The sequence below is a fragment of the Anser cygnoides genome, chromosome 1 (genome assembly GCF_040182565.1).
Source record: "Anser cygnoides isolate HZ-2024a breed goose chromosome 1, Taihu_goose_T2T_genome, whole genome shotgun sequence".
Classification (NCBI taxonomy): Eukaryota; Metazoa; Chordata; class Aves; order Anseriformes; family Anatidae; genus Anser; species Anser cygnoides.
Window position 1 is genome coordinate 47,011,933 of NC_089873.1, and position 20,566 is coordinate 47,032,498.

General features: G+C 35.4%; 1 protein-coding gene across 4 annotated transcripts in view; it reads right to left on the minus strand.

Moving 5' to 3' along the window:
• The window catches only part of APAF1 (apoptotic peptidase activating factor 1), a 37,036-nt gene that overhangs the window by 6,678 nt on the left and 9,792 nt on the right, over positions 1 to 20,566 (minus strand). Inside the window, exons 9-23 of one of the 4 annotated variants that reach the window (XM_048061071.2) lie at positions 20,094 to 20,332; positions 19,334 to 19,501; positions 18,027 to 18,158; positions 16,765 to 16,878; positions 16,248 to 16,426; positions 14,074 to 14,200; positions 11,885 to 12,010; positions 10,909 to 11,040; positions 8,727 to 8,852; positions 7,514 to 7,672; positions 7,113 to 7,241; positions 6,219 to 6,344; positions 5,294 to 5,413; positions 2,717 to 2,842; positions 2,261 to 2,386 (exon numbers count right to left, since the gene is read on the minus strand). In XM_048061071.2, the coding sequence (XP_047917028.1) occupies positions 2,261 to 2,386; positions 2,717 to 2,842; positions 5,294 to 5,413; positions 6,219 to 6,344; positions 7,113 to 7,241; positions 7,514 to 7,672; positions 8,727 to 8,852; positions 10,909 to 11,040; positions 11,885 to 12,010; positions 14,074 to 14,200; positions 16,248 to 16,426; positions 16,765 to 16,878; positions 18,027 to 18,158; positions 19,334 to 19,501; positions 20,094 to 20,332 (2,129 nt within the window). Of the gene's footprint in view, positions 1 to 2,260; positions 2,387 to 2,716; positions 2,843 to 5,293; positions 5,414 to 6,218; positions 6,345 to 7,112; positions 7,242 to 7,513; positions 7,673 to 8,726; positions 8,853 to 10,908; positions 11,041 to 11,884; positions 12,011 to 12,030; positions 13,487 to 14,073; positions 14,201 to 16,247; positions 16,427 to 16,753; positions 16,879 to 18,026; positions 18,159 to 19,333; positions 19,502 to 20,093; positions 20,333 to 20,566 lie in introns of those variants that run through there. The other 3 variants (XR_010830471.1, XM_048061073.2, XM_048061074.2) reach the window with 3 other exon arrangements.

A 20,566-nucleotide genomic window follows, 5' to 3' on the forward strand; every position in this document is an offset into this window, starting at 1 on the left:
GAATGAAATAGCTGATTTATTTTTAACCCGCAAGAAATGCAAAAAGGTTTTATGGAGGTGGCAACTTATTAAAAGGTAAGATATTGAAGAGGCATGCTGTAATACTTAATAATCAACCTATGGGATAATTTGCTTTAATTGCTTAGCAGCCAAAAGAGTCAACTGTATCCTGGGGTACATCGAGCACAGCACAGCTAGCTGGTCAAGGGAAGTGACTGTCTACTGCACTGGTGTGGCCTCACCTCAAGCATTGAGTACAGTTTTGTGCACCACAATATAAGGGCATAAAAGTATTAGAGAGCATCCAAAAGAGTGCTATAAGGATGGTGAAGAGTCTAGAGGGCAGGACGTATGAGGAGCAGCTGAGGTCCCTTGGTTTGTTCAGCCCAGAGCAGAGCAGGCTGAGGGGAGGCCTCATGGCGGCCTGCAGCTCCCTCACGAGGGGAGCGGAGGGGCAGGCGCTGAGCTCAGCTCTCTGGGGACAGCGACAGGACCCGAGGGAATGGCATGGAGCTGGGACAGGGGAGGGTCAGGCTGGGGGTTAGGGAAAGGTTCTGCACCCAGAGGGTGGTCGGGCACTGGCACAGGCTTGACCACCAGACAAATGGTCTGATTTCTGTGTGGTCCTGTGCGGAGCCAAGAGTTGGCCTCAAATGATCCTTGCGGGTCCCTTCCAACTTGGAATATACTGTGATTTTATGATTCTATAAAAACTTAGTGGTAATTAAAAAAAAAGGCAAAACCATCATTTTCTAGGCACCCCAAAAGTTTTCCACTTTGAACCTCTGATTATTGCAATAAATACATTTCTGTTATCTGGAAGACCTCATACTTCTCTATACCTGATTTAAATTTCTTTTGTATTTTTAAAGTGTACTTTTAATGCAATATCATTTCAATTTGTTTTGATAGCAAAATTACATTCCTATTTTTAATTTAACTATTCAATGAAAATTGAAGAAGTGTCATTTTATCTTACAGAAGCTATTCAACCTCAATTTAATTTAAATAGCAATGATTTAATTGCTTTTCAAATTAATAGGCTTTCTGCATCAAGGAAAGAACAGTAACCAAACATGGTCAGATGACATCTGGTTCACTGTCCACTAGGGGGAGCTGAGGACCTAGGCAAAAAAGCACCCACATCAGAAAGGTGATAAACTTGCGAGCTGTCCATACTACTACCTTAACTAGTAGTGAGTGAGTGCCATAGCGAAGGCAGTCAAGCTAGCCTCAGACCCACAAGTTCCGTGCAGTCAGAGCAAAACAAAAATCGAAGCAGGACATAGCACAGTCTATATGTACATTAGCAAGTAGGTAGAAGAGAAGTTGAAATAGATCGCTGAGCAAAACAGTGCTCGAGGACCAGCATCCATGGGGATTTTGGAGGTTTTATTTCAAACTCAAGTTTGGTTGTATTAACTGAATGTCCATACGTAGCTGGAGTACGCACACTTTAGTTCACTTTATGAATCCTGTCTGCATACCTGCAACTGTGCTGCAAGGGCAAACTAAAGCACAAAGTATAAATGGCCAGGAGATTCACTTCAAAAGTGCATCCCTGATATGAGCTCTAATACTAGTTTAGTAGCTAGGCTTAGTTTATTAATTTGAGCCTACGTTAGTGCAGTCATTCTATGTCTAGCTAGTATCTGTACTCAGCACCAGCCCACTCAGAGATGGGTCTTTTAATCCTATTCCCTTACACAATATAGGCAAGCCCACTGACAGACCCACGATACTTAGCCAATGCTGGGTTGCATCCCAAGCCCTTCACTTATGTAATCTGAACTGTTATCTTGTTCAAAAATTAATCTTTCTTTTCACCCAACTGACAGGAGTTAGTTCTATCATCCACAGTATTAAAAACAGAACTGTGTAATACTCATTAGTCTGTAGGGTATAAATAGAGGGTACAATTTCTAGAGCCCCTTGCCTCTGTCTGGTGCTCTAACTTGCTGCTTCCTGTTTCTGGTCATCCAGAGAAAAGTAACTTTTTATTTTCAATTCCTTGGCAACAAATAAATTACTTGCAAAGTGCAAAAGCTGGAAAGCATCAATTAAAGCAACAATAGAACCAAGAGTACCAACTTACCCTTATGCAACATAAAGATGCTCCATTCAAAATGCACAGAACCAAAATGGTTCCACACACACAATACAGTAGACATTGACTAAGTTTACATTAGGTATAGTAGAAAAGATCGTTTTAAATGAGCTTTTGGGTACAATATAATCTTTTAAAATATATCTTCCAAACCTGTATGACTGCGTCATGAGCACTTGAAATCAGAGTCTGACAATCAGAGGTAAATCGACAATGCTGCACGGATGTCCTGTAAGCCTCCCGGTATTTCAGAACTTTCCCATCCAACAACTGTAATACCTTTACAATGAAGAATGCAGTAAATCTATTTACTTTACATAGTTTATAGAAAGGAAGAGAAGAACTTCTAAATTCGTTTTAATTAATAAAGAGACTAAATACATCATTCTCAGTCAACACAAAAATTGCATGAGCTCAGTATTTGGTAAAAAGAAATGCAGAGCTATGTTATTAATATTACCTCTAAATTATTGGCATTTCAGCAGCACTCAAACGTAAAAACTTTAAAGTACTATACTAAAGAATATGATTGTAGAGTCATTAAAATGACATTCTTTTAAATAAAAGTATTTTTTCCTATTGTTTTAAATAAAGTTTACGATATAATACCTTTACTGTTCCATTCTCCTGTCCAAATGCTGCAAATTTTAGATCTTCACTTAAGCAACAGCAGCAAATTAGGGATTCCTGAGGTTCTGTCTGCATAATAATGTTGTCTGTATTTCCATTAATGAGCTGCAAGACAGGAAGTTAATTAAGTTAATAAAATATTTTAAAATGTAAAGTAAAATAAATTACAAGAGAGAGCTAAGAATGGTAAGAGAATAGTTTGTCAGTTTCTAAAATTTGAATTATCTGGATCAGTTACTTTCATAAATCAACTTCTTTAAAGGTCAGTGTAACCACCTCCATAGAACGGAACGCTCTCTGAATGGGAAAAGTTTGCAGAAGGAAGAACACCTCAATATTAGAACGCTTTTAAAAGTTTGAGTACAGAAAACAGTAACTCAACATGTTATTCCTAGATTTCAAAAGCCATATAAGAAGCTCTGAGCTCAAAGCTACTTGCCAGACAGATTTTCCAATTCATGCCAAACGGAGCAGAAGCATGACTTAAAACTTATTAGCATATACAGTGCACCAAATTTCAACTCAGTGTTGCCCTCAAATTAATTCTCCAGGGGGAAGAAAAAAAAATCTTTAGAATACAATGATTTACAAAAAAAAAAAATCTACCAGTATGATGTATTTAAAAACAACCATACAGTTCATCAAAAGGTGACTAGGAAATCATTTCTGAGAAATTACTAATTTACTAATTGCAAAAGGTAAAACATCACAGTTAGGAGAAAAACTACAGATGTGATAGTAGAGATTTACTGTGGAATTACAGTACACATGCTTAACTGCAATTTGTCTTTTCGGTCAATTTCTCTTCTTGTACGAAGGTGAAAAATCTATTCTCTTACTACAATAAAGTCTTCTCTCATGACTGCACCTCTCCAGGATGTCAAAATACTGTATTTAGGGCAGCAAATCTAAGCACCAACTTCCTCAAGGAAAAGGTTCAACTAGAAAGCTATAATAGAAATATACTACTAATAGACACACACCTCAGATCTACTAATTTAGATGGCAGTCAGATTACACCATTGCATAGTAGTTTTACAGATTTTATAATTCTGGAAAATTAAAGAATAGACTATCCTACACCCATTTACATGTGAGGAGTAATTCAACTCCATTCATTGTGTTTTTTCTCTTCACTGTGGCTGTTACAGCTTCTTTTCTCACATATTTGAAATGTTCACACAAATTTTAATTTCAACATTTACTGCTTCCTGTTGGCTCTAAGTCAAAAATATCTTTATTGCCAAGGCTCTGATGGAGATACTTGAATTATTTCTATAGCTATATTACCTATTATTCAAATATCATCAATATTCCACTTAAAGTTTCCTTTTTTTTTAAACAGAATTTTTAGGTAGAGTAAGAACTGGCTAATTTGCTGACAGGACAGAAAAAAGACAGACAGAAAATAGGAAAAGAAAAAGAGGAAATCCCAAGGAACTCTAGGACTAGAAATAAAGACGATGGTCATGCTGATTAGCCACGATTACATAGCTTACATGCTTGTGTCTGGCCAAACTAGGAGAAAGGACACGACCCTACACAAAGAGATTATCTGCACCATGTCCTGCAGGGCGGCAGAATCTATTCCAACACTCACCTATCTACATATCCAGCAATAAGAATTCACTGATTTCACACGCCAGAACAAAGGTTCTACCCTAGACAGCTGCTGCTTTAGGCTAAATACCTGAAATAGCTACCTCATAGCCAAAGGCACAGCATTGCCCATTTTATGGCTTCACACACAATCAGTTTGCATAAGCAGCACTCTGCAACAAATACGAAAATGTTTTTGCTTTTGAACAGTTGTAATCAAGTAAAAGAATAACCTGAGCGAATAAGAAAAGAATAGCCTGATTGCCTTCACTTCATAGAAAATCCTATCAACTGACATTATTTGATATATGAGAGAATCATGCTAAAAACAAACAAAAACAACAAAAAAAAATGTCCGTGCTTTTGCTATCACAGAATGGCAAAAAAATATGTTGAAAGTTGCTGTATTATTACTTGGCACACGAGGCGGTGGGAAGGAAGTCTCACAGTAAAAATAGTATATACACTATTAATGATTTTTTTTAGAACACAAAAGGCTCTATGCTGTCCTAAGGCTACAGGCCGACGTGGGCTTATATGTATCATTACCCCAGTTTGAGATTATTACTTCAGCAGTAGGTCTGATGCATTAGGTACCTGTGTTGTGTAACAACACCTTGTCTATCTGTACTGTACACTGTGCACATTGCTGTGCATGTCTGAGCACACTTCCAGGGCTCACAACCTCCCGAGTCTTGAAGAAAAAACAGTTTTGTTCCTCCACATCGAGCTTCAGTTCCTACGTCAGTGTGGAAACTTCCCCTCAATCTTCAGTTTTTGCTTACTAAACTAGGCAGAGTTCCTAGAAATAAAAATGTTACCATACATTGAGAGTCATCTGCTACAGATTCAGCTGCTAAAAGTAATGAACAAGCAGTTCTTTCAGTTCTTCCTCTCTCCTACTGAGATTTGCAGATAACATTCAAATGTACCAATGCATTGAGAAATACAGCTTACTTGTATATACTTCTGATTGTAAATTGCTAAAATCATCACTTCACCATTGTGAAATACAGCGTCTAGTTCACTTTTTAGCACAGCATCAGAAGACTTGCACACCTTGTTCGTTTCCCAAATCTGTTGAAGAACACATTAGTTTTATTTCATTAGTTTTATTAAAGGACAAGATATAAAACTTGCTGAGTACCTATACATCTACGTCACATAAACTTGCAAGTAACTTTAACTGTAAAACAGTGAAGTTATCCTCCTTCTATATTTATTTACTAGGTGAGGTTGTGCAATTACTATAGTGATTCCAATAGATGAAACAGAATTACTTTTTTTCCAAGGCTGACCAGCAGACTCCTCTGTATTTGGTATCATAGCTATACAGTCCACAATTTTCCATTTCAAAGAGTGTTAAAATTCAATTACAATAAACATTAAGTACCGATTTCTATATTTCAATTGCTTTCAAAATGTTAAGAATGTTAAGTGTTAACTTGGAAAGAAGGAAATGTTATTTTGGTAAGCTACAGTTCAACTTACACAGTTTTTAATGAGGCATTACAACTACAGGAATTTATCTTAAATATTAACACACAAATATATCTAATAATGAAAGAAACATCAACTTTGTAAGCTTACAAAAGAACCCTCAAAATAGTTCACAATTTTTTATGTAGATAAAACCTAAAACAAGATAGGTTACAATTACTCTTGAACAGCCACTGGACTTAAATATGCAAAAAAAAGAGAACTCATTTTACTGTATATACAGATAACTTTATAATAAATATCTACATTTATATTATATAAACATGTACCCATACATAATACCAAATACATGGTTGTATTATATATATGATGTTATAACTACTTAAACAAATAATATTATACACACATACACAAAATCATATTTAAAAAAAAGCGATCTTACTCGTATTGTCTGGTCATCAGAGGATGTCAGAAACAGAGACCCATCTGGGGAAAATGTCACACAGTGAACCCAGCTCATGTGTCCCCTGCAATCTGCTACTTTTGATAAGGATTTAATATTCCATAACTACAACAAAAATATGAAAGAACTTAAATTGATTTAGATTGTATATTCAGGGAAAATAGTGCAAAACACAGAAGTATACTTAATTACTATTTCTTCTAGTATTTTCTTACTTCTTACTCTGAAATCAGACAAGTAACAAGAACTGTGCCTGTTTATCACATTTTGATGGTCAGAGAAATGGAATCAGCAACCTCTTTGACTACTAAAAGAGATGAAGGTGGGAGAAGAAATAACGAAATAGAAAGAACACCACATATCACTTGTTATAAAAACACATGTTGATCTGACCAAGTAGGTTGCAAAAACGAAACAAAAACAAATAAAAGCAAAACAAAGAGCCAGAAAACCCTGATACTTTACAGGCTTAGTTAGCCATGCTAGTCAAAGTTATTTCAGCTGTTGCATTCCTCTTTAGTAAACTGCCACATCCTGTAACAGTAATAAGAGGAAAGGAGGGTGTTTTGTTTGCTTGTGTTGAATTAAGCAACAGGAAGGTATACACTCCGCAGTGTGGTAACATTAACTAAATACAGTAGCGTGGTGGTTTTATATAAAACTAAGCTGAGTGTATAGCTTTGAAGTACTATTTCCCAATTTACATTTTATATTTTAGAAGCAAACAAAAATTATAACAATGAAGGACATTGAAAGCCTGTTAAAAGAGCTACATTTGTTTGAACTCTGCATACACAGAGTTAAAATGCATACAGATACAGACAAATGTATTACTTTATATTACACCAAAAAAAAAAAAATCAAATCACTTACCTCAACAGAACAATGAGACAAAGCAACTGCTACTAACTCATCACCAGCACAGAAGTCACAATATTGGATTGTACTGTGATGACTTACGATGACTTGCGTTAACAAATTGCTTGTTTTAACATCAAAAAGCTGTGAACACATAATTGCAATACTTAGCACAGTTGGAATGACTTCACTACAAACATAGTTTATCTACTCAGCAGCATACAACTTCAAATCTAAAACATATTTCTCTCAGTCAATGCTTGTCACCCACATATTTTTACTTAACACACACTTAAAACCATGCAACTTATGTCTGAAACATCTAGGTGGCCTATAATATAATCGTTATTTGTAATTTTGATCTAGATAGTAGTATACTAACTACCTTTAGAAAATTATTAATGTGAGGTACTTACCAAAAGTTTATTTTTGGCAACGGCCAAAATCATGTCACTATTTCTGGACCAAGAGCAACATTTTACTAAAACCTCCACATCATCTTGCTCATCTGCATTTTGGAAGAAATCTTTTATCTCAATAGTTTTCAGTTCATTTGCTGAGCGCACTTCCCAAAGCTTCAAGAAAAAAAAAATACAGAAAATACATGAAATCTCTGTTTACTGCGGAGGATAAAGAACATAACAGGGAAGAGCTATCTCCCAATCACTTCTAGGGAGGAAAGCAAGGAAGACACACACACAAAAACCACCAACAACAACAAAAAAAGAAGAGAACAGAAAGGAACACCAAAACAACCCTTTGCTACTTTCCCACTACCCCAATCAACAAATGGCATTAAATATTCACATGCCCAGATGGCCATCTCAACCTCTACTCTGCAAAAGAATAAAAACAAAAATAACATCTGCTCTGCAACTCTATTTAATAAAGCCCACTCACAATGAGAAATCTGGTATACATCCAGTTTTGTACCCTAATTTCACAGAGGCACCTGCCAATGAACTAGAGTACTTCTGTATCCTCCACCACAACTTTCCTTCTGAATGACAACAGCTACTGCAACCCTTCTTTCCCAACTTCTTTTCAGCAACTCTACAGAAATATAATGTTTTAAGAACTGCAATTCTGGAATAGCATAGATCTGTTGCAGCCAAAGGCAGTAAAAACAAATCTTACATTCTAAGGAAAAACAAAACAAAACCCTCTCAAATTCTCTTCTGGTACACACATGGCAAACAGCGCACAAATTACTTTTAATACTTATGTCTACTGATGGCTCATTTTCAGAGATGACAGATGTTTCAACTAAAATTAAAAAATATACATATGTGTATATATATTAACATTTTTTGTTTAAGTAAGTTTCAAAACACCCTCTACCCTTGCTTTCTTAGCCACGTACATTTTTTCAAAAAGATGGTGAAAAGTAAAGGATTCAAAATGAAGCTAGGTAGAATTTGTTTTGAACAGCAGACACCCAACTTTTTTTCTGGTAATGGACAAGCCTGTTGCAAGTATTGCATTAAAAACAGTACCAATACTCAACTGTTTCAGGGTTTAATTCATTAAAATCTAATTATGCAAATGCAGAGCTTTCTTATACATGTTTTGCATTTTATGAAAAAAAAAATCAAACCAAGCATTTGATTTAACAAATACGCTGTGTACCTTTACTGTTCCATCTGTTGAGCAGCTGGCAACATATTCATCATTTGGCGAAAATCTACAGTGATTGACAGAATTTACATGACCAAACATCGTATTTCTACAATACTTTCCCTTCAGATCCCAAAGCTGCATGAGAAACAAACATATAAATATCATTATATTCATGAACTGTTCCAAGATAAATTTGAAAAGAGAAATTTCTCTTCAAAGATCCTGGAGATCTTCAAGAAACATGTAGACTACATGTAGTAGCATGGTTTAGTGGTGGACTTGTCAGTACTAGGTTAAAGGTTAGAACAGATGATCTTAGAAGTCTTTTCCAACCTGAATGATTCTATGATTCACACAGTTCACATTCTTAAAGTGCACTGGCAACCAAATCCTCAAAAATTTTTTCTTAGTTTTACCCACATGCTCACAGACTTTACGCTATGCCTGAGGCTCCCCCACAAATTATTTCAATCTGCTAGCTTGCATGAAAATTATTCACATCAGTATTATATAGAACATTTTGTACAGTGAGGACAAGGCCCTTAAACAGAACAAAGTTACTGAAATTTTCTTCAGACTGAAGAATAAACTTTGTCTTGCGTTTCTTTCCCTTTCAATTTCAAAGTTCAGAATTACATAGCTTATATACAATAACTAAAATGAGATCTCTCTAGTTATTCTTGGATTACTGCATCCTTATTAATAAAGACAGAAGAACATTCCACATGTTTAGGGCCACGTGCACGCACAGTTTTCCAAGCCTACAGCCCACACTTTCTGTTTCCAAATTTCTTCCCCTTCTCCTATATAAATGCAATACACTTGACCGCTCAAGTGAGAGTTCAAAGCAAGAGCAATTATCTGGACAGTGTTCTCTGAAAACAATCAGGTCTTTTCAACTATTATTTTACTATTCTATTCTATTATTGTGCATACTTCAGTTCTATCATTCATTCCACATGAAAACTGTTGAACAGTCTAAAACTTCAGCCACATTTACAGCATGAGAGTGGTCATTTTAAACAGGTTTGTTCTAAATCTATTTGTTCCAAGATGTAAGTTTCTGGCAACAAACACATCTCTCAGGACATCCAGGTCAGCACAAAAGCCTCGTCTTTTCATCTTGATATTGGCTCCTCAAGTCTATTTTAACTCCAATTTACACAAACACAAGCTCTTGCCAGAACGCTTCAGATGAAATTTCACATTGCAATTAAAATATCTCACAGCCTGCTACAACTGGAAAAGGTAGTCCTGCCCCCTCCAAAACTCCCACACCTCACTGTCTATTCCCAGCATTTCTCTTGTACTGACACTGGACAGTGGAGCCACTACAGGGAACTAAAGAGAAAATCAATCCCACCAGAACTGGCTCCTTGAACCATACTATGCAGAGTAAGATCAGTACACGCATTGCAACAAATGCAAGACAGACTGCAAGCATAGTAGGTCCATCATCTTCAGTACCAGTAAACTATTTGATTTGCCCAACTGTGCTGTGAAATTCCACCCTTATCCAACAGCCTAAGTCATCCTTCATTCTCCTTTTTTCCCCCCTTCCTCAAATACAGACTTCAGTTATCTCGTTTCTGCTCTCTCTGTACACATACCGCCTGCCAGTCTGAACAATGCCAGGTGGCTAACCTGACAAATCTCATTTTGATTACTCTTATTTTGTTGGCTTCCACTTTTATTTCTTTACTATGCCCTATGAATTTAGGAAAGAAAAAAATTACACCTGCTACACTTCCATAAGGTAAAACTTTTAATCCTTCAGCACCCAGGTTGGATGTTTGTTCGTTTGGTTGTTGTTTTCCTGATTTTTTTTAAACATATTTAAAAAATGTTTAAAATCTTAAATTTCTGCTTCATTTTTTCTTATTTTGTTTTTAAGCAGGTATTCCACTCCCAAACTTTCCCATTCCACCCTCCAAAAGTCTTGCCAAGAGTCCCTATCATTGTACCCTACTAGTAAGGATTTGTTTATTCTCTTTCACTAAGCACAAACATTTCTTCTATTCTGCCTTGTTGAAATCCAGTGACAGAGCTGCGGTAAGTACTCCTGATCTATTTCCTTCTCTCTTCTTTAGGTTAAAAAAACTAATTTACAATGTTTAAAGTACTTTTATACAACAACAATTAGTCTGTTGTGGTTATTCTTATGCTGCTAATCTTAATCTTTTCCACTTACTTTGATGAAAGTATCATTTGAGCACGTGGCTAAAAGATACTGACCACTTCTGTTATTGAACTGGCAGCAATTGACCTGCTCTGTGTGTTCTTCATATATGTGCATACACTTGCCTGTTCTTGAATTCCAGATCTAGACAGAATTGAAGGACAAAAAACACTTTAAAATATATTCAGTGTACTTGATTTAAAAATATACATATATAAACTATGCTGAAATACAAATAACGTCCTAAAATGTTCTCAATTACACATCGAAAATGTTTGGAAGAGAAATAGAAAACATGTATATTTATATTTAGGCACAAAAAGCTGTAATTTTAAATTGTTTCCACTAATGTAGCCGAGATAGAGATACATACGCTTTTCAAGATAAGAATCAGAACACAGTATCTACAGTCAAAGTTTCTAATGACAAAGTGTCTACGACCAAACAGAACTGATCTGGTCTTGTTAAAATTCAGGTTTAGCTTATTATTAATTATACAAACTTTCATGGCAAAGTGTTTGAACAATTTAGAAATCAAAGGGGAAGGGGAAAAATCATAGTTCAGATTAGAATCTGAGAAAGACTAGAATATCAATCAAGGTTTTGCTGCAATACTGAAGAATTAAAAATAAACAAATAATTCATATATACCAGAAAAATAATATGAAAAAAGCTTTATGGGCATTCACATTATATTATGAACAGGATTGGACTCATACATTATGCTCTACTTAAAATGAATCACCTGATAATACAAGGAAAATGAGCATCATACATACAGAATTGCAACTAACATAACTTCATTATAACTAACAAAGTATGCTTAACGTAACAAGTACGAGTTTTTGTTTTTTTGTTTTTTCAACATCAGGTTTAAGACAGTTTAAAAAAAAAAAATTAGTCCTAACGCTCTCTTCTGTTTGAATTGGTTAAAACTGAAATCAGAACTATCGCACTGAAAAAAAAAAAGTGTTTTCCATTTCCTTACCTTCACTTTTTTATCAGCTGAACAAGTTGCTACATATTTATCATCTGCAGAGAAAGCGCAACAGAGTATTTCATCTTCATGAGCAGTTATTTCCAGCAGCATCTCTCCACTTTCTGTTTTAAACACCTGAAGAAATACAATAAAGAATGAAATCTTGTAACTGGCATATAATTTTGAAACGTGCTACGCAAGTATAAGTTTGTGTTCCTTCAAACAGATCTCTACACTCTTCATTAAATTGGTTGCATTTTGAAAGCATTTATAATTTCAAGGTAACATAATATAAAAACATTTAATTGGAGTTTCAGTTTTGTAAAGATAATAGAAATTGTTACGGAAAGAAATACTGAAAAAATATTTTTTAAAAAGTTTCTGTATGCATTACGTTTCGTTAATGACAACCCTTTAAGCTTAAGTCTAAACCTAAGTCTTCTAGCATTTAAGCCTTTTCTACTCTTTAAATCTAAGTCCATGCCCTCTCTCATTTTAAGAATAACTGCACAAAACAATATCTATTAACAAAACCTAATCTGTTATTAAAAGTACAAATTCCAGGTTGATATATCATGATATTCTTCTAACGAAAGAAAGAATTTTAACAGCAAGTGATGATTTGGGGAAGAAAGAGGAAAAAAAGTAATAGTAAGAAGTTGTACAGAATGACACAAATCTGTCTTGATCTGGAAGAATAGAGCAGTTGGGAAGAAGTACTACAAATTAATCGTTTTTCCCCAAATTGTGAGATTTTGCTTTACAAGTGTGAAAAAAATCAAGCCATCCTTTCCTTTACAAGGGTATATACTCCTAAGTTATGTAAACAAATCACAAACTCTTCCTTACAGCAGCATTCAGGATGCTACAATTGTAAAGTCCCTATTTTTCCCACTCTTTTTTTCATCAAACGGGAATATAATAATGTAATATAGTTGGTATTTGTTAAAACAAGAAGATAAATATCAAAGTAAAAGGAAATCTAAATTTACAGTAAATTCTGTGGAATATCTATTCTTAATCTAATGCTATATTTGATTCCATGGAAACAGTAGTAGTAGTTTTAAAACTTGAAAAACATTAGTTTTATTTCCATGCCACTATTAGGAAAAACACAAATAAGTTCAAAGTTAAACAATGTAAAAATATTATTAATTTTACAATTATTTCTTTCATGTAAGTTTAGGTTAAATGCAGTCACAATCCACAAATTTTACTCTTTTTTGCTAGAAAAATCAAGAAAAACAAGAAAACTGCAGTCTCAGTAATGAGGCCATGAAGGACAGAAGCACGGCACAGTAACTTCAGCAGAGCATAGAACTAGTACATCCACCAAGTATCTCCTTAAGTGGATGCCACGTAGAAGCCAGCAAATAAAATAAACAAACGAACAACAACACACTAAATAGGCAAATGAACAGCAACTAAGGACCACTCAATGTTTTTACTTCAGTACTGAACTTATCAAGCACCCAAAACAATACCAAAGGCTTGCAGAAAAGTTGCTCTTTACCCTTACCTTTGTCTGTCTGGAATATGCATACTTTACCAGGTTAGTGGCTGGCTGATTGCTAGTTTTCTCAAGAGCTGTCTGGCTCCCCTCCAGGCAGACTGCTGGCAAATTTGGATTAGTCACTTTCCTCTCTGTCTCCCCTTATCCACTTCCTAAGCACTTTGTACCTGTTTCCCGTCTACTACTGTCCTCAACTTCTGGGGCTCATTTTCATCCATTTATAGATTTATTTCTTTCACATAAGAAAATTTACTTACTAAGCACCGTAGTAGTATAACATCCATTACAATCCCATGGAAATTGCAGAGCTGTAACTAAAATGTCTTTTCAGTTCTGTAGAAAATCCACTATGATGGGAAATATTTTTGCAAACAAATAGAAAACATGCTGGGATGTATTTCTTCGGCTGTTGGCTTTCTTGTATCATTAAAAGGTATTTCATGTTGATGTATTACACTGGTTAGAGTAAAAACCCTGACATCAAAGTTTAGTTTTTGAACTAGAAAATAATATTCTAAACATGCAACTTGATATTTATGTAATAATACATTCCTTTCAATTACTTGTCTCCAGTATGTTCTAGATCCGTAAGATCTTCGTATCAAAAGAAAAGCAACAAGACTTTTAACAAACGTTATGAAAATAGTACACAGTGTTACATTTCACTCATGCGTAGGTATGTTACCTGAAGTGTTTTATCAGCTCCACATGATGCTATTCTTTGTCTGTCCTGAGAAAAGCAGGCATGGTAAACCGCATCTCTATGCGGACGAACAACCAGACGGGAGAGGTTTTTCAAAGATTTTTTATTTCTGCAAGGTAAGATAGTCGATATTAGATGAGTTAGATTTCCAAGAGTTTATTGTTCAAAATCCTCCCTAAAAAGATAACATTTGTTCACACATCTTGAGCAGCAAGCTTTAGAAGCAACTGGCCTCTCAGCCTTCATGCAGAAGAAGGGAAACAAATTACTCCTTTCACTGAGAATTTTCGTTGCCCTCCTCCAACACTTAAAGCTTAGGAACCATGAAAGATACTATGTGCATGAGAAACTAACATGCTACTTCATGTGCACAGCTCTTGCAGTGCAAGACAGTCTTCCTCATGACATCTTAATGAGGGGGTACGTGCTATGTCCAAATATAAACTTCCTTGAGACTTCTTGCTCTCCTACAGGTTCTCTTTGAATTTTACTCAAAAACATTCACTCATTTGTTTAGATCTAAGGAAAAATACTTCATTTTTACAGCAATGACTCATTTTTCATGGTTCTTGCCTCACTTCAAAAAAGACTTAGGATTAGTAGCAACCATAATCATCCTGTTAAGCCAGGTGTTAATACAGAAAGCTGTCACTGTAATATGATGATTTTTGGTGATGAATATATTGTTACAAGATTTTTTTTTTCTAGAGTCAATAAATCCATGCACTTTTTTGTTCTTTATGATCAACAGCTTCAATCTTCACGCTCAGCAATAAAAAAAAAATGAGTAAAATATCTTGAATAAGGTTACTGAGCTTTAGAACGAAAACAAATTTCACTGCAAAACAGTGAGTCTTCAAAACATTTCTTTTTCCCTTATATTTTAATAAGGCTAAAATTACTAGTCAAGAGTACAACTTATTCACCTGCATATCCTACAAATCATTTTGAAAACCCTGTTCTAGGATTCAAGACAAAGTCATCCATCTTCATTCTGCTCATTTCAGCTTAAGTCTCCTATACCCAAAGTAACTAACATCCCTAAACTACCTGGACATTGACTCTTCTAAAGCATGTATCTTCCCATTGTTTTTGTTACAATTCTGTTAGCTATGCAAAATGAAACAACCAAATATTCAAAGTGATGATAGAATTCAAGTCCGCCTGGTTTGATCTGCCTTGTTATTACCCTGATTACCCAAAAGTCATTTTGTTTTATAACCATCAAGGACAGTAGAACAGAAACACTGAACAGGAGAATCTAATTGACAGTTACATGGTCAGATGACTACTGGGCTACTTGCTATCCTAGAAAAATATTTATATACATATACATTTTTCCTTAAACAACTTAATAAGATACTAAAGCAGCAAAAAAAAATATTTAAATGCCAGAAATATCAAATCTGGGCAGAGATTACAAAGCCTTTTAGTATTTCTCACCTCACTACTTCCAAAAAATTTGACAAGTTAACATAACTACTTTCTTTTTTTAAAGTGCATATTTTACTAGAAAATCTAACAACGTACTGCAAACACACCCAATATTTGCCCTACATTTCTAACTTTTCTAAAAAATGTACTTAGAGAATTTTCAAAGAGTCTTAGTTTCATCTTTGTATAGATATTCAAGATACACAATCACTGAGTAAAAAACATATTTGACAGGACCCGCGGGAACGGGGTTAAGCTGAGGCAGGGGAAATTTAGGCTTGACATCAGGAGGGGGTTCTTCACAGAGAGGGTGGTTGCACACTGGAACAGGCTCCCCAGGGAAGTGGTCACTGCACCGAGCCTGTCTGAATTTAAGAAGAGATTGGACTGTGCACTTAGTCACATGGTCTGAACTTTTGGGTAGACCTGTGCGGTGTCAAGAGTTGGACTTGATGATCCTTAAGGGTCCCTTCCAACTCAGGATATTCTATGATTCTATGATATTCCTTTATTTCTATGTAGGTATTACTAATTTGCAGCTTTCCATATCCAGTTACCCTCCCCCCACAAACTCCTGAAAATTATTTCACATTCTTTTCCCATGGAAAATATTGTACTTCTTAAAGTCCTTATAAAAGTCATACAATGTATTTAGTTGCACATGACATGATTTTATTGAACCAAGGGATTAATATAGCAGCAGATGGATACTTGCTACTTACATCCATTCCAAATAAAATGCTCCTGTTTCACTCTGAGCACGTAGCTTGGCTTGTTGATATACCTCTGATGTCTCTGGTTGACAAAGACCCAGCTGTATAATGTCAGGAAATGGCTGTCGTCCAAGAAGGTGCCCATTTAAAGACAGAAATTCCTGGAAATTCTCACGTGCTATGCTATCCTACGTACAGAGCAAGAACAGATAATATTTGGTAACACAGAAAGTGGATACATTTTCTAAATGCCCTTTGCTTTTTTTAATTTCCTATACAGGTTATATTCTTACAGAAACTTTTAGTTCTTAGTTCTATTAGCAAGTACATATGATAGACTGAAATATTTCATTATCCTATTCAGAAAAACATATTATCCTTATTTTTCAAGTAAGTTTAACTTCACACTGCCTTTATGTTTCACTTTTTAAAGTTTTCTACATAACTCCCATAAATACATAAATAACATGCAGTTAAAGATAGAAAATCATATTTTGAACAGACTGATCATTTACCTTTTACATACCTTTTGATCCAGGACTGAACTATATTCCACATATTCATGAATCAGATGAGCAGGCCCTACCAATTCTGTTTTAGCTTTAATCCAATCTAGAGAAAACATAAGCTCACGGAGTTCCTGCAAGAAACACAAGCTAAAGTTCACAGCATGAGTTCCAAGATCTACCATCTACCTAAGATGCATCTACCTAAGAGGAAAAGGAAAAGCATAGGAAAACACAAGAGGTATTTAATATACAATTAACGCCATTAATATACAATTAGCATTAACTGGAGTACAATTGACTCCAGTTAAAAAGTTATGTGATTTCCTGTTTCCTGCCTCTTACTTGATTGGCTATGAAAATTCTGGATATAGAAGACTAAGCCTGGTATTATAGGGAACCAAAGGATTGTACCTTGGTACAGCTAATCAGAGAAGGAATGGGGAGGATGAAGCAAATCTTGATTTCTGTAGTACAGAAGACCTGGTTTAGGATACAACTCTGAAAAAAGCTTCTTCTAGTCCAGTCTAGCAAAGATCAATCTGCTAATAGTGATCTGTTGTTGTTGTTCACAAATGAAAAGTTTCAGTAAAATAAAAAGATGCTATAGTTGCATTGAATTTAAAAATGAGAGCGCTACCTCAAGAAAAACAGAAGCAAGAAGTATTAAAGAAACATACTTGCTGGGGTCAGAAAAAACTGCTTAGAGAAAACACTTCAAACTTGAAGTATATTACCAGTTTAAAAACAGTAAACACTGATTTAAATATTGCCTAACATTAAATGGCTCCCAAAGTCTGTCAATATAGAGAACAAACATTTACACAGAAATGAATATGACATAACGGGAAAAGCTAACAATAATTCTATAGAAAAATTAACTCTTCACTAATCTAACTGAATCCTCTGAATAAATCAATTTTACTTTTATCATATAATGTAGTGAGCCTGGATTTTCAGAAAAGCTTAGAGAAGATTTCTTACCAAATCTTCCTCAAAAGGAAGAGAAAAAACACAAACTGTTTTAAGAAATCTTCTCATGAACTGGTTGAAAAGACAAAAACACAAAGGGTAGAAATAAAGTAGTTTTCATCGTAATAGACAATGATTATCAGTGGACACCCTAAAGAACCTTATGTTCAGTGCAGTTTTGTGCATATCTGCACAAAAGCCTGGGAGCAGAGAGGTTTGAGAGGGAAGAAGTGGCCTGGACGGGAAGGGCAGGTGTAAGGGAGAGAGGTGGGGGATCAAGAAGGGAAACAAAAACCCAGTCAGAACTCACCTTCTGCATGTTGGCACCAGCCATGTGATATGCTAGGAAGTTATACCAGTACATGCAATCCTCTTGAGATGGAATAGGCATGTTAAGCTTGTAGTATTTCTTGTACTGATTGACTATGTTTTTGTGTAGCTCCTGCAACGTGAATCAAAACACACCTTCAGCAAATACTATACCAAAGTACAGACTGATTTTAGTATTAAGGTTTTTATTATTGTTATTTCTCAAACTAAGATGTCAACAAATGAAATAAGAAAAAATTATCTTCAAAAACTGTACATTTAATTTACTGCTAAAGGCTTTCCCCAGAAACATTCTCTGGACATTAAAAATAGAAAATTCAGCTGACAACCTTCCTTCTTAGACTGAGAACAGCTATCAAGTCACTACATTAATCACGGATAGCCAACAATAAAAACGACCCTAACATATGTAGAACTAAAGCAAGTCTAGAAGTCATATGTAAATCTAAAGCAAGCAACTTACCTTTTCTTCATATCTACTCTTCCTGCCCTCTCCTTCAAAACTGATAAATTTATTTGGCCCAACTTTTAGGACATTTCCCTGCAAGCACTGCCTTAAATTGAGAAAAGGAGTAAAAAGCATTTCTCAGTATTAAAGAAGAAATTTTCTATTCTGGTAGGGTCTTGATTTCTTTGGAATTATCAGTGGAACACTCCTTCTCCTGAGGGAAACATCTTTGACAGAGATACAGTGTGTATAGAATCTTCTCTCAGATTAGCCTGAATACAGGCTTGGCAACAAGTAAATAGAGAGCAGCCCTCCAGAGAAGGGCTTGGAGTACTCGTGTATGAAAAACTTGACATTTCATTGAAAACTTGACAATATTCTCTTGCAGCCCAGAAACCATATTCTGGGCTTCATCAAATGAAGTGTAGCTAGCAGGTCAAAGGAGGAGATTCTCCCCCCTCTACTCTGTTCTCATGAGACTCCACCTGGAGTGCTGTGCTCAGCTGTGGGGCTCCCAGCATAAGAAAGACATGGAGCTGTTAGAGTGGTCCAGAGAAGGACCATGAGGATGATCAGAGGGCTGGAGCACCTCTCCTATGAAGACACGCTGAGAAAGTTGGGGTCATTTAGCCTAGAAAAGAGAAGGCTCCAGGGAGACATTACAGCAGCCTTCCAGTATTTAAGGGGGTCTTCAGGACAGATGGGAAGCATTAAGTTCGACTGCACTGTGGGTCTACTATATGAACCTGCTCTGGATACTATTTAACAAAGGAACATTTTCTGAATGCCCAACTTTGGGAGAGCAAGGTTAGCAGTAAGTAGATTAGCCAAAATTGTACCTGAAGCTGGTTGCGATTCTTCTCTGTAAGAAAGTCAAGCTGAAGATCATGTAAATAATAATGAAATGACTTCCCATTACGATCACAGAACAATAGTGATTTGTTAACAAATTTCTGCAGTATATCTTCAACTTCTTCGGTTTCCATATCCCAAAGAATACAGAGCACCTAGAAATGCACATTAAGACAGAAAAGATAATCAGAACTAATATCATAAAAGAACAGTTAACTGACAACAAAACACATGGTAAAAGTTATAGACATTTTACAAACTGCAGTAAGTTCAGTAAGTTACCAGTTCTTTCATACCAGACTATGCATATGACAGATAATACAAATTACCCCTTCATTTGTCCATTTGTGCTGACTTATGGTGGTCGTATCTTTTCTTAAGAGACGAATTTCGTAAGAGTTTTCAAGCCCTCAGAGAGCTCAATTATTAGTTAGTACAACTAACTAAAGAGCTATACATGCAGTGCACGTTAAACCAACATTATGAACAAGTTTACTCAGTTACAATTTTTTAGTTTCGCTACTAACAACAAAAGTCACGATATAACAATGAATCCAATCTACCATTTATTATTATGTTGAATACAACAAGTTATACACAATTACAAATTTTATGACTAATTCATTGCTTCTAACTCACTAAAAATCACAGAATATCCCAAATTGAATGGGGTCCATGAGGACCACAGAGCAACACACACACACAAAACAACAACAAAAAAAGCCCACACTGCATTTCTGTTATTACCTTAGTAGGTACTTTAACATCTTTTGGAAGAATAGAGAGGTCTTTATAGTAGTCTTTAAAATCATTATCCAGTTGCTCAACACTTATGGACATTGCTTCATCAAGGGCTTCATAATCATAAGACGAAGATTTTCTTATTCTTTTAAATTGCTTGTTCTGCAGCTGTTTGAGATAGTACTCCCAGCGACTGGGGAAGTCCCGTAATAATGCACCTATCAAGGATATCACAAGAGGAGAACCTGAGGGAAGAAAATTAAATTAATCTTAGAGGTTTTCAAGGAACAATTCAATAGTTTAGTGGTTGAATAAATCAGGTAATTTTCCCAATTTATCAGTAGAATTCTTGAGGTGTAGAGAACAAACAAAATGTTATCCATGTAGACATCTGCAAACCCACCAAATTATTCTCTTTTAAGTATACTGAAGAAAAATACACTGAAGAGAACTACTTGAAAAATCATCATGAGACTTTT